This window comes from Mirounga leonina, unplaced genomic scaffold (genome assembly GCF_011800145.1).
Source record: "Mirounga leonina isolate KUSES-001 unplaced genomic scaffold, KU_Mleo_1.0 Mir_129, whole genome shotgun sequence".
NCBI classification, from domain to species: Eukaryota; Metazoa; Chordata; class Mammalia; order Carnivora; family Phocidae; genus Mirounga; species Mirounga leonina.
Window position 1 is genome coordinate 9135567 of NW_023270323.1, and position 24031 is coordinate 9159597.

General features: G+C 37.0%; 1 protein-coding gene across 3 annotated transcripts in view; it reads left to right on the plus strand.

Moving 5' to 3' along the window:
* Positions 1 to 24031, plus strand: part of FAM13A (family with sequence similarity 13 member A) — a 351884-nt gene that overhangs the window by 55700 nt on the left and 272153 nt on the right. For all 3 annotated transcript variants that reach the window (XM_035004519.1, XM_035004518.1, XM_035004520.1), the window contains exon 4: positions 11695 to 11872. In XM_035004519.1, the coding sequence (XP_034860410.1) occupies positions 11695 to 11872 (178 nt within the window). The remainder of the gene's footprint in view (positions 1 to 11694; positions 11873 to 24031) is intronic.

The following is a 24031-nucleotide window of genomic DNA, read 5'->3' on the forward strand; positions in this document are numbered from 1 at the left end:
TTTCCCTATATTTGTTTTGTCTGTGGGATTTCGTGCATCTCTTCATGTAAACATAAGTGGTCTTGGCTATCGTGATTTAAGAAAAACATTTGTGTATGGGGACAACGGTGTACTTTGCTTTAGGAGGATTAGATAGTGGGTATAGATGGAGGGAAATGTAACCTATCTGATTTGGGGACCCACAAATGTCTCTATGTGGACATGTTTTTCTTTTCAGCCGTTGTGTTCCTCAAGAGCAGGGAAGTAGGAAGTATGCTAATGGGCCCTTTCTTAGCAGATTTTCACTAGTCCTCACATTTTCAGCTGTTGTCCTTGCTCTAGCCCTTGGCTATCTCTGGCATGCAAGAATCCATTAACAGTATCCAAAGACTAAGCCTCACCCGTCCTGCCTGACCACATGCTTGCCTGGATGCACAGGGTGGTAGAGGGCTCCTCTGAGCCTGAAAGGTTTTAGAACAGACAGGGTTTTTCAGTCACTTGGATTCACTTCCCAAGTCTTTGAAATATCTGCCTCTCTCTTCTCTGCTCTTCTTTTTTGTCCTTGGGTGCTTATACTTTTTAAACATCTTACTGTCATTTTAGTGGATTCTGGGGAAGAAGATTTAATTAGATAAACACAAGTGATCAACCCTTCTCTTGAAATGGATGTTCTCCCTTTCCTTTTTCTCCCCCTGTACTTGATTTTAAATGGAACAGAATTTTATAGTAGCAGCTGTGCAAACAATATGTGAGAGTTAAGAGCCTGTGAATTTTAGCTTATGAGAATTTGATAATTTAGACAGCAACTGTTTTTTTTTTAAGGAAGCCACCCTAATAATAGGGTCATTTTAATCAGTACAATGCCTAATTGTAAAGAAATCTAATTTAATAAACTGAGTTGTGCTTAAGATTGAGTTATGTTTTTCTTTATTACATGAGGAATTCACCAGAGTAAGTTTGAGTTAAGCCTGTCTTTTATCCATACTATGTATCATAATGCCATTTTTATTGTTGGAGTTTAGCTGAGTAATTTTGCCTTGCAAATTTTTTTTTTTTAAGATTTTATTTATTTGACAGAGAGAGACACAGCGAGAGAGGGAACACAAGCAGGGGGAGTGGGAGAGGGAGAAGCAGGCTTCCCACCGAGCAGGGAGCCCGATGCGGGGCTCGATCCCAGGACCCTGGGACCATGACCTGAGCCGAAGGCAGACGCTCAACCAACTGAGCCACCCAGGCGCCCCTGCCTTGCAAATTTAAAAATACCATGCAATTCTTGGCTAGTTGTAATACTGGTTATTAAGTAATCACTCTTTGGATAGTATGAGCTCCATAGGAAGAATATGACATATTTCCTTCCCTGGGTTAATTCCTTCTTACTGAGAAATTCCTTTTCTTTTGAAATTATTCAACCCCAGAATCCACTAAAAGGACAGTAAGATGTTTAAAAAGTATAAGCAACCAAGGCCAAAAAAGAACAACCAAGAAGAGAGAGGCAAATATTTCAAAGACTTGGGAAGTGAATCCAAGTGACTGAAAAACCCTGTCTGTTCTAAAACCTTTCAGGCTCTGTTTCCATGAAAAACAGAATCATTATACTAAACTCCGTATTTAAGCCCTTTCCATTTCCAGTATATGCCTCTTAGGTTTTTCTATAAGCAATGCCAAATATATAAATTATTCTGTTTTTCTGGGTAGACCTAAACCCAGTAAAGAGTTCAAGGTTGCTACCTGCATATCTGCCCAAGAAGCCAGTTAGTCAAATGTGCAAAACCTCCACTGGAATAAATTGGACTCTGTACATTTGATGACATTCCTGTTGGTTCTACTTCCCTCCAGATCCCTGTGACAGGAAAATATTATTTGTGTTTATAACCCCCCATGATCTCTAAGATTGTAGATCCTGATAACTAGATCAAGATCTTTTGTTTCCTGAGCCCATGTATAAATCTTTATTTTCCTTTTTGGCCCTAGGAGATAGCATTGAGTAGTGAGTGGGATTATGCAAACTTGGATAGAGAGGCCATGGTTGAGCAGTTAATCTGCATTAGAACAACTGGTTGTAGAGTGTGTGTGTGTGTGTGTGTGTGTGTGTTGATGGCTTATATCTTTTAAAAAATTCTTTCATTGTTATTTTAGTGAGGTATTAGAAAAGTAGATAAGCTTATCTTTAACCAGGTCTCCTCTGACTTTCTTTTTCTTATACTTGATTTTAAAGCCAACAGAATTTCCTTAGAACAAATTTATTGAGATACAACTTATACACCATAAAATTGCCCCTTTTAAAGTATATAATTCAGTGGTTTTTAGTATTTTCAGAACACAATCATCATGACTATTTAGTTTTAGAACATTTTGATCACTCCAGAAGAAAAAGAAACTCCAAACCCATTAGCAGATACTCCCATTCCTTCCTCTACATCTCTCCCACTTCTCACAGCCCTAGGCATACACTAATCTTTCTGGCTACATAGATTTGCCTGGACTTAGGAACATTTCATGTAAATAGAGTCACACAATATGTGGTCTTTTGTGACTGACCTTTTGCACTTAGCATGTGTTTCAAGGTTCATCCATGTTGGAACATCAGTACTTTGTTCCTTTTTATGGCTGGTTAATACTCTGTTGTATGAATATAGCACCTTTCCCACTGATGGACATTGGGTTGTTTTTACCTTTTGACTATTAAGAATCCTGTTATGAACATTTATGTACACGTTTTTGTAGGGACATATGTTTTCATTTCTCTTGGGTATCTACCTAGGAGTGGAATTGCTGGGTCATAGGGTGACATTGTTTAACATTTTAAGGAACGGTTTTCCAAAATAGGTGTCCTATTTTCCATTCCCATCAGCAATGAATGAAGGTTTAAAATTTCTACATCCTTGCCAACACCTATTATTGTCTGTGTTTTTAGTTATTCTTGTAGTACAGGGAATAGAATTTTTAATAGTAGAAAGATTATGGGCTTGAAGAGGAAAAACAGGAGACCAGCTGCTGAAAGGCCAAGATGATAATGTCTGTTAGGGATTTTTAGAATGAATTGTTAATTGAATGAAAACCTCAGTTAATTCTATATTTTTCACTAACGTTTTTATGTGAAGAGTATCTTAATTGAGCTGGAAGAGAAATACAACAGCTAGTAAATGAATTTTTAATTTATATAAGTATATATTTATATGTATTAATATTTATATATATAATTTGTATTAGTAGAAAATCAACTCATGTAAAATAATGAAAGTTTAAAGAATATCAATTTGAAGGGATGACAAATGATTAGCTTGCTAGTCACCTAAAGCTCTGCCCCAAAGCTGTTAAGCTGTATTCTCAATACCAGTATTTTGCTAAACCCATGGAAATAATCAACCTTTACACTGAGTCCATAAACAATTTGAGGACTTACCGGAGAAAGAGGCAACATTCAAAAGAGGCTTAAAAACTCTGGGTTTGATGGTTTATCTCATATGACACCAGATAAGTCCGTTACAGCTGAGCATTTAATCACTAGTCTTTTGGAGGGTGGGAAACTGGTGGTAAAGTGATTCCCATTGAGATTATACACTTACTGTACTTTGCCCATTTAATATAGCACTAGATTTATGGAAAGAGCCAAGTTTGTTAGCTGGGATATTGCCAATATTGTTCAAGATTAGCATATTACATTGTGGAGGCTCCCCTTCCAAAGTGCTATGATTGTTTTTTCTATTCTCCTGTGTACTGACATTCCCACATAAACAGGTTCTTTAGCTGGTAAATACTTGTTTCTAATATCTAGCCTAGATAGGAGCTCCCAGTTTTGACTTCAGATAGGCTATTTCATGTGTTTCTTTTTTTTTTTTTTAAAGATTTTATTTATTTATTTGACAGAGAGAGACACAGCGAGAGAAGGAACACAAGCAGGGGGAGTGGGAGAGGGAGAAGCAGGCTTCCCGCCGAGCAGGGAGCCCGATGCGGGCTCGATCCCAGAACCCTGGGATCATGACCTGAGCCAAAGGCAGACACTTAACCAACTGAGCCACCCAGGAGCCCCTATTTCATGTGTTTCTTACATTTTTATCTATGCCAGTCTTCCCCCATTAGCAAGCATTTAGCACTCAGTAAATGCCCACAGAATAGACTTGATGACACGCTATTTAGGTAACACTGGGAGTATTATGGGACTGAAATGTAAAGTTATCATCTAATTCTTTTGTCATCCCGCAGGCCTTGCCTTTACGTGACGGCTCATTCTGGGAGTGTAGATATTGGCTAATTTGGTAATAAATACACCTCTGCGTTTGTAGAATCTAATCAGAATAAGATTTGTAGTTTCATTAATGTCTAAGAATAGACTGTAATTTATTAAATTTTATTAGTTACTTTATCATCCTGTCCTTTCAGAAATTTGTGTAAGGCTTTGAGAACTTTGTCATGGGCAAGGGTTGCAAGAGAGCTGTAAACATATAACCTTTCCTTTTATATAGAAATATACCAATTCCATTAACCAGAAAATATAATTATGTTCTTTAGGTAAGCTTTTCCTCACTCTAAAGAAGTGATTCCATTCCTGGGGTATGAAATGCAGGGTTAAAACCCAGTCTAATCCAGTGTAGCTGGCATTTTATGATTATTTTTCCCCATTCTTTGCAACTGCATATTTAGAAAGAAATACAATTCATGTTTTGTTCTCATGTATTCTACAAAGCATTTTGTGCCCAGACATTCATGGAGGTTTTTATTAAAACGTTCCCCCATACGCACCTCAGGACCTTAAGAAGCTATAATTTATCATAAATGAATTAAGATTCCCACCTCCACCACTTACCAATTTTGCTTGTTCATTTGTTGATTCAGGAAACATTTGTTAAACATTTACATGTACGAGACAGTGTGGTAGTTGCTCTATGATAATAACAGTGACAATATCTAACTTTGTTAGAGTGCACTGATCAGATCACATGCTCTGAGGTCAGACTGCCACATATGAGTTGCAGCTTGGCTACTTGGTAACTGTGTGAACGTGGACAAGTTAATTAATCTCTTTCAGTCTAGTCCTCTCTAACTGGAGATATATTAGGCTCCTATTGTTGCTGTGACAGGTTTCCACAAATTTAGTGGTTTAAAAACCACACAAATTATCTCAGTATTCTATGGGTGAGAAGTTTGTGGGCTCAGCTGGTGTCTCTCCTCCAGGTTCACAAGGCCAAAGTCAAGGTGTTGGTCAGCCTGGGTTCTTATCTGAAGGTTCCAGGGGAGAAGCTGCTTCCATGCTCACTTGGATCCTTGGCACTTTTCCATTCCATATAGTGATAAGGCCAAGATCCCTGTTTTCTTGCTAGCTTCTTCTTGGCTTTAAGAGGCTGTCCACATGCTCAGGCTTATGACCTTTCTTCATCTTCAAAGTCAGCAACAGCTTATTGTTCTATCTAACAGATTAGCAAGTTTTCATAAATCCTTTGTGAGGCTTAATGAGGAAATAAAAAGCTACTTCGATAAATCTGGCGCCATGAGGCTAAATATTTTGGGTCTTTTAATGTTGACCTTCTCATTGGCTCTGAGATATATCATGGTAGAGATTAGCATTTTGCCTGTTTTTGTGTTTTTTTTTTTTTCTCCTTGAGTCTAAGGTTGTAAGTACAGTATAACTTCATGGCCACTGAAAAATCAGAGCACGTGACAAGCACCAGGATAAATGTCCAGATTAGAGTTAAGTGCCATCCTGTGATATAGGTTCAGCATTGCTAATTATGATCATAATCTTTTCTTTTCTTTTTTAAAGATTTTATTTATTTGAGAGAGAGAATGAGATAGAGAGAGAGCATGAGAGGGAGAGGGTCAGAGGGAGAAGCAGACTCCCTGCTGAGCAGGAAGCCCGATGCGGGACTCGATCCTGGGACTCCAGGATCATGACCTGAGCCGAAGGCAGTCGCTTAACCAACTGAGCCACCCAGGCACCCCGATCATAATCTTTTCTTAATGAGAACAAATACTTGTCACATGGTTCAATGTTTGCTACTTAATCTGGAATGCAAAAGTTTTTATGGTATAGTCTTTAAGTGCTGAGTAGTTTTCTCTGTATACTATATATACTGTGCTTGTTTTATTTTTGTGTTTTAGCTTGAGAAATGGGTGAAATTTAGCCAACAACAAATGAAAGCTTTCAAGAAAACTTGTATAATTTGAAGTGGCTCTTTTCACTAGTGGAGAAAGTTCTTGTCCTAGGAAAAGATTAATGTTAAGGAAAATGATGACTTTTAATTATTAACCATTACTCCATCTGCAAAGTTTTCTTAAACCTTTTGGCTCATAAATTATAATGTATTCTAATTTTTATTCGATTTTAATTCTAGAAATAACTATAAGTTTAAACAGTTAAAATATTTTTTTAAAGATTTTATTTTAGGGGCGCCTGGGTGGCTCAGTTGTTAAGCATCTGCCTTCGGCTCAGGTCATGATTCCAGATCCTGGGATCGAGCCCCACATCTGACTCCCTTCTCCAGGAGGAGCCTGCTTCTCCCACTCCCCCTGCTTGTGTTCCCTCTCTTGCCATGTCTCTCTCTGTCAAATAAATAAAATCTTAAAAAAAAAAAAAAAGATTTTATTTGAGAAAGAGAGCAAGAGAGAGCACAAGTGGGAGGGAGGAGCAGGCTCCCCACTGAGCAGGGAGCGGGAGGAGGGGCTGGATCCCAGGACCCTGAGATCATGACCTGAGCGGAAGGCAGACAGATGCTTAACCGCTTGAGCCACCCAGGTGCCCCAACAGTTAAAATATTTTAATACAACTGCAGAGGTACATTTCACTTCTGTTTCAGAGACCATTCTGTGGAATTTCATTGCTGAATATCCTTATCCTCTGACCACCAAATGACAACTTTTGTTATCATTTGAATACTCTGATCCCCTTCCTACCTAACACTTCAGCTCAGCTAGTTGTATAAATGGACTAAAGTATTTATTTCTTCAAGATATATTTGGAATATAGATGTCTCTTTATTTGTATACTAGTTTGTGTTACTATCTGTGTATCTTAAAAGTGTGTTTCAGTCTATTAAAACTATCACTTTTTATATGCAAGGCATTTAAAAGATGTTTAAACCTCAGCCCCCAACCAACTCTGAATGAGCTTACATTTGCTAGTTTATGGATTTTTTTTAACTGCCAATAAACATCAAATATTTTCTCAATGAGGCCTTGCTGACAATCTTATTTATATTGTAATCACCACCCTCACCCCGACTGGTGCTCTGAATTCTGTTTTTATTGCTTAAGGTCGCACCTACTAGAATATAAGTTCCCTGAGGGCAGGGATTTCTGTTTGTGTTTTCTGATATATCCCAAATGCTTAGAATCGTGCCAGGCACAGAATAGCCACTCAGTAAATATTTGTTGAATGACTGAATGTGTATTCCATGCATGCATTTTTCATATATAAAACAAACAACTTCCATGTGTAAAACAGACAAGATACAAACTATATCCAGAATTGGCCCCTGCCTTACCATCTCACTGTGATCAACCTGCTCCAGGCAACCAGCCTCTCTCTCTGGGACTGGCCTCTCCCAGGTCAGCCCCCGGCTTTCCACTGCGCCCCCTACAGTCCAGATTCAACACAGCAACCAGAGTGGTCCTTTTTTTTTTTTTTTTCTGGTGCAACATTAAAATTGTTTTATTATGCAAACTACATTTAATATATGTTCTCTATCTTCCCAAACTAGAGTAAAACCCTTTGAGGATAGAGGCCATATATCATTTTTTTATTATGTTAATCACCATACATCATTAGTTTTTGATGTAGTGTTCCATGATTCATTATTTGCATATAACACCCAGTGCTCCATGCAGTACGTGCCCTCTTTAATACCCATCACCAGAGTGTTCCTTTTAACAATCTCATAGCTCAAAACCCTCGCTCAGGGTTGAAGAGGAGGGAACAAGGTTTATAATAAGACTGTAATGATCTTCCCTAGCTCTTTCCTCCACTGTCTCCTGTTTTCATTTCCTGCCACTCTCCCAACACTTGGCCTTCACCCTTGCTGTTTCTACTGCTTAGCATGCGCTCCCCCCTTTCCTTCAGCTCTCTGCTTAATTGTCGCCATGTCAGAGGGGCCTTCCCAGATCATGCTGAGTGAACGTTCCCACCCCCATATCACTCTGCTTTATTCCTCATTGTCCTGCCTTATATTTCTTCAGAGCATTTATGTTACCACTCACATATATGTTATTAGACTACTGCCTGTCTCTCCCATTATATTACAACTTTTATAAAAGTTTGTTTGCAGTGCTGTATCCCTAGAGAATGCCAGACCACAGAAAGCATGTGATAAATATCACACATAGCATAAGTATAATGAATAAATGTTCACAAAAATAGAAGCGTTGCTTGCTTTTTTAATAATATGAGACCTTGAAGCCATTGTGATTACCAATATCAGTGCAAGAACATGAATGGCAAGGCAGTGTTTATTATATTTAGGTATCAGCAAATCAAAAAATAATGCAAGCAATAATAAAATAATTATTATAAGCTTTTGCTCTCAGGAATCAAAAGGCACATTTATACCAATACTGCTTCCCCTCCAACCACCCCTGCCCCCACTTGCTGTGCTAGGCAACCTCTAGAAGCCTCTTTAATTTTTTTAAAACATTTTTTTAAAGATTTTATTTATTGAGAGAGAGTGAGAGGGAGAGAGACAGAAAGAAAGAGAACAGAGGGAGAGGGAGAAGCAGACTCCCCACCAAGCAGAGAGCCTGATGCAGGACTCAATCCCAGGACCCTGAGATCATGACCTGAGCTGAAGGCAGATGCTTAATGGACTGAGCCACCCAGGCACCCCTAGCAGCCTCTTTTAAAGGTGTTGAGCAATTATTCTCATGTATTGGAAATCTTGTCTATAAGAGGGCTGCAGGCTGAGTGTAGCAGTGATATTTATCACATTTCCAGAAACAGCACAAATTACAGATTCTCAGTATGTTAACACATAATTAGTAGGAAAAGATGTGACAAGAAATGTTATGCTAATAAATCAAGGTCTTTACTGCACTGTCAGTATATTTGAACAGAGTTGGGAGGTAAATTATGAATATTCAGGGTTCAAAGTGAGCGTGTTGCCGTTACAACCTCTGAGGCAGAGGACACTGACATACTCGCTTAGTGAGTCAATCACTGAATCTGTCTTCCATCGTAGGAAACAGAAGATACTTTTTCCTCAACTACTTTTTCTTGTTGAGAACATATTTGTTGATTCTGCCATTCATTCTCTAAAGGAATTATGTTGTTTTTTTAAGTTTGAGATTTTCTGAATGTATCTGTCTCCCTATTGTCAGTTTTATTTCCTGGGAAAATTATTTATCATATTTCAAAAATTGGAAATAAATGATGAAAGTGCTCCCGCTCTTTCAAAGATGTTATTGTCATAAACTTGTAACTGTTTTCTTTTTTTTGTTTTTTAATTTTATTTATTTGTTAGAGAGAGAGATAGTGAGAGATAGTGAGAGCAGGAACACAAGCGGGGGGTAGTGGGAGAGGGAGAAGCAGGCTTCCCGCAGAGCAGGGAGCCGGATGTGGGACTTGATCCCAGGACCCTGGGATCATGACCTGAGCCAAAGGCAGACACTTAACGACTGAGCCACCCAGGCGCCCCACTCATAACTGTTTTCAGTATTTGTTTTTATTCAATCTGGTGTCTTCACACATTGCTGGCCTTAGGATTTGAGGTTTCATTTCAGAGCCAGAAGACGAACGGCCCATTATCAAGGCTGTTGGAATGCTGTTGCCTGTATCCTTAAATGCTGGAATTAAACCACAGTTTTAAACAGACAGTACACACCCGTGAAAACATCCAGATTCACTTTGGATTAGTCACTGTAAGAAAATTAAAAAGACGAAATAGAATTCATTTTCTTATAGATCATATTTATTTCTAACCATAAAGGTATGAGAAATGGGTAGTTTTAAGTTTTTACTCCAAACTTAATTATTTCCATTTCTTACATAGTCAACATCATAATTCAGTGGAAAATAATGCCATCATAAGCAACACACCACATGTTTTTAGGGATTATCAAAGTATTTGTATATGATTTCTCTTTTTAAAGTAATGTAATGTGAAAATTTTCTAATATCAAGAAAACTGTTTTTCCATAAACCTTGTATAGATTATTGGATCACATTGTTGGTGATCTGTGAGAAATAATTACTCCAATCATATATAGAATGTTCTCCAAAACGATTTTAACAATGATTGAAGTCTACACATTTTTGGCATTGCTGTTTTTGGCAGCATCCCTTATTCTAGCGTTCAAAAGGGTGAAATGGACTCATTTTAAAAGCATTTCATTAAAACCTCAGTGTTCTCATAAAACCAAATTAATGAAGGTAAAGTAAAAGAAGTTACTCTGTTTAACAAGTAGTTACATAATGCTTACCATGTGTCAACCTCTCTGTTTTAAGTACTTTGCAAATTGAAACTCTTAATCCTCATCACAACCCTATGAGGTAGTTAGTATTTCCATTTATAAATGAGGAAATGGTTTAGTATAGAGTCTAAGGTCACAAAGGTGGCAGGTGGCAGAACCAGGATCCTAACCCAGAAAGTGACTCCTGAGCCTACCTTCCTAATCCTTGCTCTGCAGCCACTCAGCAGTTTCTGTGACTTTCTGCATGTTTTCTGGATTTTCACTTCTTTCGATGGCCTAATGCTATGCATAAATTTTGTACCACTGACAAATCCACTTCCTTTGTGTCACATTTGCCTCACTTTACTGTTTCTTATTCACTTGACTGGCTAAAGCAGCTGACCTATGTAAATTAAGGAATCCAATGTATAGTAGTAGTAACTGGATTAAGTTTTCATTGCCTTAGACATGTGCCTAAAAGGACTGTATTTAGATATTGACAAAACACATAAATCTTTGAGAATTGAAGGAAACTTTTCATATGTCTGAATTTTGGCTCACTGTAAGATATTTTTGGTTTTTGTATGAGAAGCACATATCAAATTCTAAACTCTGACATGGGAGAGATAAAAAGCTATATAGAAATTAAAAGTTTCCGGCCCCTGGGTGGCTCAGTTGGTTAGGCGACTGCCTTTAGCTCAGGTCATGGTCCCAGGGTCCTGGGATCGAGTCCCACATCAGGCTCCCTGCTCTGCGGGGAGCCTGCTTCTCCCTCTCCCACTCCCCCTGCTTGTGTTCCCTCTCTCGCTGTGTCTCTCTCTGTCAAATAAATAAATAAAATCTTTAAAAAAAAAAATTAAAAGTTTCCTTCATTTTTCTCTAGCTACAGATTTCCTGACAACTAAGTTGAGTCCTGTTCATGATGACCCAGGAATGTCTCTTGTATTAAATTTTATTCAACTAAGAGATTCTTGTTTTTTAACCAACTTGAAGACAGTAATCAAATAGGAGGCTCCACTATGGATAAAAAGCCAACCTTTACCTTAATTTTGGGTAAGGAACACACAGAAGTGAAATATGAACCCATTTTATGCACTGAGTAAAGGTCATGATTTTCAGGATGTCTTGAATAAGTTAGTAAATCTTTAACATTAAAAAAAGTTAAATGCTCAAAAATGAAAGAAAAGGCAAAACTGCCCCCCCCCTCTTTTTCCAATGGCTGATTTAAGTCTTCAGGAATTTTTTCCTGAATAAAATGTTAGACCTTATTATGCCTCTCTGCTTTTGTTTTTGTTACTGTGAAATATGCCTGAGAGCATTTTTTATCCTTTTTCTTTCCAGATGACAGAAATGATGCTCAGGAGAGTAGTTTAAGAGACTTAATAGAAGAGCTGCCAGACACCCACTACTGCCTCCTCAAGTACCTGTGCCGGTTCTTGACAAAAGTAGCCAAGCACCATGTGCAGAATCGCATGAATGTCCACAACCTCGCCACTGTGTTTGGGCCAAATTGCTTTCAGTAAGTTAGTGGAGTTTTGCTGTTAATATTACATGCCACTTTTTCTTTATCGCTGCCTGAAATTACTTGGGTTGTAGAATCGTATTTCAGACTGAAAAGTCAACCAATTTGTGGTAGAGGAGTTCTAGCTTGCTATTGGGCATTTTATCCTTGTTTTTCATCCCAGTGTTGAATAAGGCAGATAACGCATTCTCATGAAAACCACAATTTATAATATTTCCAACAACCTTATATAAAATTCTGGAAATAAGTTTTACTTTCACTAAAAAGGGCATTTAAAAATTTTTAATCTGAAACATTGATTAGCAGAAAGGGAAGGAGTATAATATATTGCATAATTTTTTAAATTGATAAAATCATTGCTAATAGAAAAATACAGGCTCAGTATGTCAGTGACAGGAAAATTAGCCTTTGCTACATTTGTTTTCTAGGCATTAACTAGACTAGAAATAAACTTGTCTCCTTGGCGGGTGCTATAGCAGAATTTTTGTAAAACTTCATATTTCCTTTTCCTTGTTAATTCCTTAATTGTTGATATGTGAAACATGATTTTGCAATCCAGGGACTTTTCTTTTAACTCTATTAACCTACTAATCCCCACTGATATCAAACACATTTCTTCTAGTTATAAGGACAGAGAAAGAATATACTCACACTTTAAAAGCTCTCATAAATTCTCAGCAATTTTTTAAATAGTGTATCTGCTTGTACACTCAGTTCATCTGTAGACTCATTCATCAGCCCAGAACTAGTAATATTACAGTTCTCAGAATAACTGTCCAAATATAAACTCTGGCTTAGATCACGGTGAGTCCAGGGTTCCAGGACATTCACAGCCTATGGCCGGAAGTTCTACCTTTAAAAAAAAAAAAAAATAGAGCGAGGAGAGCGCATGCGAGTGCATGTGCGCATATGCACGCGAGGGTGGGTGGGGCAGAGGAAGAGAATCTTCAAGTAGTCTCCCTGCTCAGCACACAGCCCTCTGCAGGCTCAATCTCTCCCTGAGATCATAACCTGAGCTGAAACCAAGAGTCAGACGCTTACCTGACTGAGCGTGCCCCAAGAAGTTCTACCTTAATAACTATTCCCATTGTAACCTTAGAGATTTAAAATTTTTTTAATTTTTTTTTTTAAGACTTTATTTATTTGTCAGAGAGAGAGAGAGAGGAGCACAAGCAGGGGGAGTGGCAGGCAGAGGAAGAAGCAGGCTCCCCGCTGAGCAAGGACCCTGATGTGGGACTCGATCCCAGGACCCTGGGACCATGACCCAAGGCGAAGGCAGACGCTTAGCTGACTGAGCCACCCAGGTGTCCTGAGATTTAAATTTTAAATATTAGCATTTCATAGGATATGTTAGGGTCTCATGAATAAATATCTCAAACATAGGCTCCACTGACTTTTTACTCACGAACTTTGTGTTAACGAAATAAGCTGTATTTATTCTTTTTACTCCTACGTTCAGAATAAGCCTTTGGTGATTTACGTGTAAGAAATGAAGATAAGTGGAAAACTGTTCAGTAATTTTGAAACCCTAGATTCTAAGAGAGGTGAAAGCAAATTTTTATTTTTTTAATATTTATTTGTCAGAGAGAGAGAGACAGCACAAGCAGGGGGAGTGGCAGGCAGAGGGAGAAGCAGGCTCCCCACTGAGCAAGGAGCCAATGTGGGACTTGATCCCAGGACCCTGGGATCATGACCTGAGCTGAAGTCAGACGCTTAACCAACTGAGCCACCCGGGTGCACCTAGAGCACTTATTTTATAACACACAGATTCATACTTTGTTGCTGACTTACTGGATTGGGCTTGATCTGGAATTTCTGGTAACCTGCTTCAATCAAATATCAAATAAGTGATGAGTTTTTATTATAGGCTCTACTAATTAGTATAGCTTTTAAGCTTATTGTATTGTGGTAAAATATACATAACAAAATTTACCGTTTTACCATTTTTAAGTGTACAGTTCAGTGGCATTAAGTACATGTACATTGTTGTGATCGACTTGGTACGTATTTCTAAACTTACAAATATAGAAGTTGCCACTAGGTACTTTTCACATTGAAATAGAGTATAATTTAAAAAATAAAAAATAAAAAATAAAAGAAATAGAGTATAATTCTTAAAACAGCTGTTTATTGAGCTCTTACCAAGTACTATACTGTCTCATTTATCTGATTGATTCTAAAGAGGCAGAAGTGGTTTATGTTGTCCTTGAAGTTCCTCAGTTTAGGTTAAGGAAAAGCAGACACTTCAACTCCAGTGACCTCACTTAGCTTTCCACTGATCATCTTTATCACATGTATGGACTATGATTCAAGGATAATTCTCACATGAACCACAAAAAGACGAACAAAGGAAATGCTTTTCTTAATACATAAGATGACTATATTGCCTTAGTCAGTAGATGAGGAAACTTTTTTTTTTTTTAATAAGGGAACATCCTCATGAAATAATGTTAACTTTTGAAAGAACATAAAATTTCAGATGTAAAAAGGTATTGGCTATGAAATGTATAATCATAAAATGGAAGAATATGCACCAACAACAGATGAATGTTTGGTGCTCTGAATGCTGGGCTTTTGGGTGGCTCTTTAATTATAGGTTTTCAACATGTAATTCCAGTTATAGGTTTATTAAATTTAGATTATCATGTAATATTATCATTGTAAATACTCAAATAATATAGAGGTATATAGGATAAAAATAAAGTATCCCCCATTAGTACCTCCCACACCAACCTCTCCTTCCTAGGGATAAAATCCATAACCACTAGGTAGATATCCTTCCTAATTTCTGAACACAGCCATAGATGTTTATTTTTTAAATGTAAGTCTGATCATGATGCATATATTATGAAGCTTGGTTTTTTTACAGTACCACTGGAACTTTTAATATCACTCTTATATACCTCATTCTTTAATATTTTGAATACTATGAATTTTCCCTAACTCGGTTAATTTTCCCCATACTGATAAGCACTGAGGTGTCAATTCTTATAGATTAAGACAGAGATGCAGTGAACGTATTGAATGTTGTAACTCTTTATGTACATCTGTAACTATTTCTCTAGAATAGATAACCTAGAAGTGGAATTGCTTGGCTGAGGAGTTTATGCATTTTAAAATTAATGTGTGGTGCCCTTCATGAGGCTGTAACAATTTATATAATTCTACCATTGGTGTTTAGAATACTCATTTCCCTGTAAGCTTGCTATACTGAGTGTTAACACATATTTAAATACTTGTTGATCTAATGGGAAAAAATGCTCTCCTAATTGTGAGGTTGTGTATATTTTAGACTTATGTGGTAGGTGGCATTATATTTGTGTTTCTCTGTAGTTTCTGCTTCTGTCTTATGATTGCTTTTTACTTTATTTTAAATTTATGGCTCTTCTTGCTTTGTAGGAGTTCTTAGGTTTTCTAAAAACTAATCCTTTGCTAAAAAAAAAATGTAGAACTTCATTCCTATTATGTTTGCCTTTTAGCTTTATGGTGATTTATTAAATTTTTAAAATTTTTAATTCACTTAAATTTGTCAACTCTTCCCCTTTCTTTTTATCAGGATTTGTATCTTAATAATAAATCTGAATACTATTTCTTGCTTAGTAATATTGTCTTAATAATAACAAAGGTATTACAATATATATTCTTCTGTTATATTTATAGCTTTTTTATGATTAACTTTACACTTTTATCTAGAATTTATCATGTGTCATGTATAGATTCAGTTTGATTTTCTTCAGATAGCTAATTGTTGCCAAATAATACACTGAGCAGCATTATCTCTTTGCTAATTTACAGTGCCAACTCTATCACATATTAACTTTGCACACATACCTGAGTTTGTTTCTGGCTTTTAGATGGCTCATTCTTGTGCTCCTTTATTTTTCCATCAAATTTTCTCTTTCAGAGGAATTTTGGAATTTCCCTGGTAAGTGGTAGCTCATTTTTTTTTTTTAAGATTTTATTTATTTATTTGAGAGAGAAAGAGAGCAGGAACAGGGAGGAGAGGCAGAGGCAGAGGCAGAGGGAGAAGCAGGTTCCCTGCTGAGCAGGGAGCCCGATGCAGGACTCAATCCCAGGACCCTGAGATTATGGCCTGAGCCGAAGGCAAATGCTTAACCAACTGAGCCACCCAGGCACCCTGGTATCTCATTGTTTTGATTTGCATTTCCCACATGTTGAATATCTTTTCATGTACTTATTGGCCATTTATATATTTCTGGAGAAATGTCTGTTCAGATTCTCTACCCATATTTTAATCAGATTTTCTTTATCATTGAGTTATGAGTCTTTCATAATTTTGGATATAAATCCCTTACTAAATATAGGATATGCAAATACTTTCTCTCATTCTGAGTTGCCTTTTCATTTCCTTTTTTTTAGATTTTAATTCCAATATAGTCAACATACAGTGTTATATTAGTTTCAGGTGTACAGTGTGGTGATTCAGCAATTCTATTACTCAGTTTTCATCAGGATAAGTGTACTCTCAATCCCCTTCACTTATTTCACCCATATCCCCACCTACCTCCCCTCTGGTAACCATCAATTTGTTCTCTATAGTTAAAAGTCTGTTCTTTTGGTTGTCTCTTTTTTCCTTTGTTCATTTCTTTTGTTTCTTAAAGTCCACATTTGAGCAGAATTATATGGTATTTCTCTGACTGATATATCTCACTTAGTGTTATACTCTCTAGATCTATGCATGTTGTTGTCAATGGCAAGATTTCATTCTTTTATGGCTAAATAATCCATTGTGTGTGTGTGTATAGACACACACACACACACACACACACACACTACATCTTCTTTATCCATTCATCATTGATGGACACAGGCTACTTTCCTACTTTGGCTATTGTAAATAATGCTGCAATAAATATAGGGGTGCATGTATCCCTTTGAATTAGTGTTTCATATTCTTCAGATAAATAGCCCGTAGTGCAATTACGGGATCATAGGCTAGTTCTGTTTTTGATTTTTTGAAGAACTTCCATACTGTCTTCTACAGTGGCTGCACCAGTTTGCATTCTCACCAGCAGTGCACAATTGCTTCTTTTTCTCCACATCCTCACCAACACTTGTTGTTTCCTGAGTTTTTTATTTTAGCCATTCTGAAAGGTGTAAGGTGATATCACATTGTGGTTTTGATTTACGTTTCCATGATGGTGAGTGATGAACATGTTTTCATGTGTTTGTTGGCCATTTGTATGTCCTTTGGAGAAATGTCTATTCATGTCTTCTGTCCCTTTTTTAATTGGATTGTTTTTTGGATGTTGAGTTGTATCAGTTCTTTATATATTTTGGATACTAACCCCATATCAGATATGTCATTTGCAAATATCTTCTCCCATTCAGTAGGTTGCCTTTTAGTTTTGCTGGTTGTTTCCTTTGCTGTGCAGAAGTTTTTATTTCCATATAGTCCCAATAGTTTATTTTTGCTTCTGTTTTCCTTGCCTCAGGAGACATATCTAGAAAAATGTTGCTACAGCCAGTGTCAGAGAAATTACTGCCTGTGATTCTTCCAGGATTTTTATGGTTTTAGGTCTCATGTCCTCAATTCATTTTGAATTTATTTTTGTGTATGGTGTAAGAAAGAGATCCAGTTTCATTCCTTTGCATGTTTACCCAAAACCATTTGTGGAAGAGACTTATTTTCCCATTGCATGTTCTTTCCTGCTTTGTTGAAGATTAATTGACCATGTAATTGTGGGTGTATTTCTGGATTTTCTATTCTGTTCTACTGATCTATGTGTCTGTTTTTGTACCAGTACCATATCAGTTTTGGTTACTATAGCTTTGTAGTATAACTTGAAGTCTGGAATTGTGATACCTCCAGCTTTCTTTTTCAAGATTGCTCTGGCTATTTGGCTGCTTTTGTGGTTCCATACAAATTTTAGGAGTTTTTGTTCTACTTCTGTGAAAAATGCTGTTGGTATTTTGATAAAGATTGCATTAAATCTATAGGTTGCTTTGAGAAGTATGGACATTTTAACAGTGTTCTTCCAACCCATGAGCATGGAATATCTTTCCATTTGTTTGTGTCATTTTCAGTTTCTTTCATCAGTGTTTTATAGTTTTCAGAGTACAGGTCTTTCCCTTCTTTGGTTAAGTTTATTCCTATTTTATTATTTTGGTGCAATTGTAAATGGGATTTTTTTTCTCTATTTCTCTTTCTGCTGCTTCATTATTAGTGTATAGAAAAGCAACAGATTTCTGTACATTGATTTTTGTATCCTGCAACCTTACTGAATTCATTTATCATTCTGGTAGTTTTTTTGTTGAAGTCTTTAGGGTTTTTTATATATAGTATCATGTCAGCTGCAAATAGTGAAAGTTTAACTTCTTCCTTACCAACTTGGATGCCTTTTATTCCTTTTTCTGGTTTGATTGTTCTGGCTAGGACTTCCAGTACTATGTTGAATAAAAATGGTGAAAGTGGACATTCTTGTCTTATTCCTGACCTTAGGAGAAAAATCTGTTTTTCCCCATTGAGTATGATGTTAACTGTAGGTTTTTCATATATGATCTTCAATATGTTGAGGTATGTTCCCTCGGAACCTACTTTGTTGAGGACTTTTATCATGAATGATGTTGTACCTTGTCAAGTGCTTTTTCCATATCAAATGAAATGACCATATGGTTTTTATCCTTTCTCTTATTGCTGTGATGTATCACATTGATTGATTTGTGAATATTGCCCCCCAAGAATAAATTCCACTTGATCATGGTGAATGATTTTTTTTAATGTATTGTTGGATTGGTTTGCTAATATTTTGCGGAAGATTTTTGCATCTGTGTTCATGAAAGATACTGATACTGATATATTCAAAGTGCTGAAAGGACTTTTCTTTTTCTGTAGTGTCTTCATCTGGTTTTGATATCAGGGTAATGCTGGCCTTTTAGAATGAATTTGGAAGATTTCCTTCCTCTTCCATTTTTTACAATAGTTTGAGAAGAATAGGTATTAACTCTTCTTTAAATGTTTGGTAGAACTTGTTTGTGAGGCCGTGTGGTCCTGGGCTTTTGTTTGTTGGGAGTTTTTCAATTACTGATTCAATTTCACTGCTAGTAATCCGTCTGTTCAAATTTTCTATTTTTCCTGATTCAGTTTTGGGAGGTTATATATTTCTAGGAATTTAACCATTTCTCCTAGTTGGTCCAATTTGTTGGCACATAATTTTTCATAATACTCTCTTTCAATCCTTTGCAATTCTGTGGTATCAGTTGTTTCTACTCTTTTATTGTGATTTTGTTTGAGTCCTTTTTTTTTCTTTTTTCTTTCTTTTTTTCTTTTTTGATGAATCTGGTAAAGGCTTATCAATTTTGTTTTTCTTTTCAAAGAACCAGCTCCTGGGTGCCTGGGTGGCTCAGTCAGTTAAGCATCTGCCTTTGGCTCAGGTCATGATCCCAGGGTCCTGGGATCGAGTCCCACATTGGGCTCCTTGCTCAGGGGGGAGTCTGCTTCTCCCTCTGCCCCCTCCCCACTCGTTCTCTCCATCTCTCTCTCTCAAATAAATAAAATCTTAAAAAAAAAAAAAAAAAAAAAAAGAACCAGCTCCTAGTTTCATTGATCTCTCTATTATTTTGGTGTTTTGTTTTTTGTTTTTCAAATTTTTTTTTTTTTTTTTTTTTTTTTTTTTAGTTTCATTTATTTCTGCTCTAATCTTTATTATTTCCTTCCTTCTGCTGATTAGGGGTATTGTTGTTTTTCTAGCTTCTTTAGGTATAAAGTTAAGTTGTTTGAGATTTTTCTTGCTTCTTGATGTAGGCCTGTATTGCTATAAACTTCCCTCTTAGAACAGCTTTTGCTGTATCCTAAAGATTTCAGACACAACAAAGTTGTGTTTTCATTTTCATTTATCTCCATATGCTTTTTAATTTCTTCTTTGACTTCTTGGTTGACCCATTCATTAGTTAGTAGCATGTTCTTTAACCTCCATGTATTTGTGCTCTTTCCAGATTTTTTCTTGTGGTTGATTTCTAATATCATGGTATTGTGGTCAGAAAAGATGCATGGTATGTCTTCGATCTTTTTGAATGTGTTCAGACTTGTTTTGTGGCCTAATATGTGATCTCTTCTGGAGAATGTTCCATGTGTACTTGAAAATAATGTGTATTAAAAAAAAAAAAAGAAAATAATGTGTATTCTGTTTCAGGACGGATTTTTTGGGGGGAGGGAATGTTTTGAATATATCTGTTACATCTACCTGGTTCATTCAAAGCCACAGCTTCCTTGTTAATTTTCTATTTGGACAACCTAGGCATTGACCTAAGTGGGGTGTTAATGTCCCTTACTGTTATTGTATTACTATCAAGTAGTTCCTTTATGTTTGTTATTAACTCCTTTATGTGTTTGGGTGTTCTCATGTTTAGTGCATAAATACTTACAGCAGTTATATCTTCTTGTTGGATTGTTCCCTTTATGGTTATACAGTGACATGTCTTGTGACAGTCTTTGTTTTAAAGTCTGTTTCATCCAATATAAGTATTGCTACTCTGGCTTTCTTTTGACATCCTTTTGCATGATATATGTTTCTTCATCCCCTCACTTTCAATCTGTAGGTGTCTTTAGGTCTCAAATGAGTCTCTTCTAGGCAGCATGTAGATGGTCTTTTTTTTTTATCCATTTTGGTCACCCTATGTTTCTTAATTGGAGCATTTAGTCCATTTACATTCAAAGTAATTACTGATAGTATGTTTTTATTGCCATTTTGTTACTTGTTTTATGGTTGATTTTGTAGTTTTTCTCTGTTCCTTTCTTCCCTTGTGCTCTCATTATTTGGCTTTTTAGTGATATACTTGATTTCTTAATTTTATTCTTTGCATATCTATTACTGGTTTTTGATTTGTGGTTACCATTGATTTGTATATAACATCTTTTGCATATAGCAGTGTTTTAAGTTGATGGTCATTTAAGTTTGAAACTGTTCTTTACTCCTCCCCTGACCATGTTTTAGATATATAGTGTCATACTTTACCTCCTTTTATTTTGTGAGTCCCTTGACTGATTTTTATAAATATAAGCACTCCTTTTGTGCTTCCTACTTTTCTTGTTTGTATGTATGGTCTTTCCTTTCTTTCCAAAGAGTCCCCTTTAACACTTCTTGTAGGGCTGGTTTAGTGATAATGAATGTCTTTAACTATTAGCTGGGAAACTCTTTATCTCTGCTTTTATTCTGAATGATAGCCTTGCTGAATAGAGTATTTTTTGCCTGCAGGTTTTTTCCTTTCAGCACTTTGAATATATCGTCCCACTCCCTTTCAGCTGATAGCCTTATGGGGTTTCCTTCGTATGTAACTGTTTTCTTTTCTCTTGCTGCTTTTAAAATTCTCTCTCTATCACTACTTTTTGCCATTTTAATTACTATATTTCTCGGTATGGACCTCCTTGGGTTGTTTTTGTTGGGAGATCTCTATATCTCCTGGATCTGGATTTCTGTTGCCTTCCTCGGATTCGAGAAGTTTTCAACTATTATTTCTTAAAATAAATTTTCTGCCCCATATTCTCTTCTGAGATCCTTGTAATGTGCATGTTATTACACTTGATGGTGTTGCTGAGTTCCCTCAGTCTATTCTCATTTTCATAATTTTTATTCTCTCACCTGCTCAGCTTAATTACTTTCCATTCCTCTGTCCTCTAGGTTGCTGATTCATTCTGCTTCCTCTAATCTACTCTTTATTCCATCTAGTGTATTTTTAGTTTTATTGTGTTCTTCATCTCTGATCGATTCTTATCTCTTTGTTAAGGGTCTCACTGATGTCCTGCAGTCTTTTCCCAAGTCCAGTGAGTATTTTATGATCATTACTTTAAATTCTCTATCAGGCAAATTACTTATCTCCATTTTGTCTGGTTGTCTTGCTGTAATTCTGTTCTTTCATTTAGAACATATTCCTCTCTCCTCGTTTTGTCTAACTCTCTGGGTCTGTTTCTGTGTGTTAGAAAAGTCAGCTATGTCTCCTGCTCTTGAAAGTAATGGCCTTAGGAAGAAGAGGTCCTGCTCTGCAGTGCAGTATCCCCCCATTCACTAGAACCTGGCACCTCAGGGGTGTCTCCTATGTGTGTTTATTGTACCCTGTTATTGGGGCTCAGCTGCTTTTTCGTTTGTCAGAGATGCAGTAACACCAAACTGCAGGGTGCTTTGCCTGAATTTTCCTCTGGGAAGGTTTCATTGGTAGGCAGGGCTGCAGTCAGACCAGATGTCTGCCTCCAGCCTACTGCTGGAGCCAGTCTCACTGGTGTGTATGGTTATCTTTCCCTCTCCCTGGGGCAGGAGTCCCTTTGAAGTAGTGCTGGCCCCTGTAAGGGCTGCTTGCACACTGCCTAGCTTATGACACCACTTTGGATGGACTCTGGCCAAGAGCATATTGGAGGGGGCGTATCCACAACATGAGTTGGGGCAGGACTCACAGTGTTAGCAAGGTTTGCAGCTGGTCCTCTTCAAGAGGGGACCTGCTATTGCCAGAACCAAGGTCAGTCAGGTTGGTGCAGGTGGATCCACAAAGTGATGTGGGGAGAGGCATGGTATTAGCAAGGTTTGCGCTGATTTTCTGTGGGAGGGGACCTGCTATGCAGGGACTGAGGTAAGCCTGGCAGGAGGGGGCAGGGGAGGCATGGTGTTAGCAAGTTAGGTAGCTAATATAGGCATCATGGTGGTTTCTGCAGGTAGCTGTGTGTTTATGCTGGGGGTCAGGGGAGGGAAATGGTACCTGTCAACTCCTTTGCTCCTGGAGGAGTCTCCCATTGATCTCTGTCCCTCCAGGACTCCCTCTGAGATTAGTAAACAACTCTCCCTCCCAAATGTCCCACGTGTTTTTCAAACTGCTGCTTCTATGCTGTATCTCTGTAGGGTCTTTTTGTGCTGTCTTCTTGAGGGTGGAGACTCATTTCCTCTTGCCCACCTGGCTTTCCCAGAGGGAGCCTGTTGATTTTTAAAATTCCAGGTTTTAAGTCCCACTGGTTGTAAGAAGTCATGAAATTTGGCCCCATGCGTGTTCTCTGGTGTGAGGGTCTGTTTCTCTCCCCTCTTCACATTAGTGTCCTCCCTCCAGAGGACAGTCCTTTGGGTCCATTTAGCTCTGGACCCTATCTCTGCCCTTTCTACCCTCTTTAATATAGCCTCTTCTCTACATTTAGTTATGGAGTTAATTCTGCCAGGCTTCAGGTCATTTTCTGGGTTACTTACACTGATCTAAGTGTTATCTAATTATAACTGTGGTATGAGGTGAGGTAAGGGTCCTCCTACTCAGTCATCTGCCAGCAATCCCCTACTATTTTCTTTTCTTTATTGTGTGTTTTTAAGCATGATTTTTAAAATTTTGATGATGTTCAGTATATTGATTTTTTTTTTTCTGTTGCTTATGCTTTGGTGTTGCATCTAAGAAGGTTTTGCCTAACTTATGAAAGATACTTTCTCCGAGAGGTTTATAGTTTTAACTCTTCTCATTATGAAGTTCATTTCAAGTTCATTTTTGTGCCATGTAAGGAAGGAATCCAATTTCATTCCTTTGCATGTGATGTGCAGTTATCCCAGTACTATTTCTTGAAAGTACTATTTTTTCCATTGAATTATCTTAGTCTTTTTGAAAATTAATGGACTATGATTGCCAGGGTTTATTTTTAGACTCTCAATTTTATTCCATTGATCTCTATAAATCTATACTTAGTCCAGTACCAATTGTCTTGATTACTGTAGCTTTTTAGTAAGTTTTGAAATCAGGAAATGTCAATTTCCAGCTGTTTTTTTTTTTTTTTTTTTTCTTCAAGGTTGTTTTAGCTATTCTAGGTCCCTTGTTTTTCCAAATGAATATAGGATCATCTTATAAATTTCTGTAAAAAAGCCTGGAAGTATTTTTATAAGAATTTTGTTGAACCTGTAGATCAATTTAGGGAGTATTGCCATCTTAATATTATATTTTCCAATCCATGAATATGGGATATCTTTCCATTTACTTATATCTTCTTTAATTTATTTCAACAATGTTTTATCATTTTCAGGTACAAATTTTATACTTCTTTTGTTGAATCTTAAATATTTCTTTTGGGTGCTACTCTAAATACAGTTTTCTTAATTTTGTTTTTTGTTCATTGGTGGTGCTAACATAGTTCTAATTCGCATTCATTTTATTATGAATAAAGTTAGACATCTTTACTGAATACCT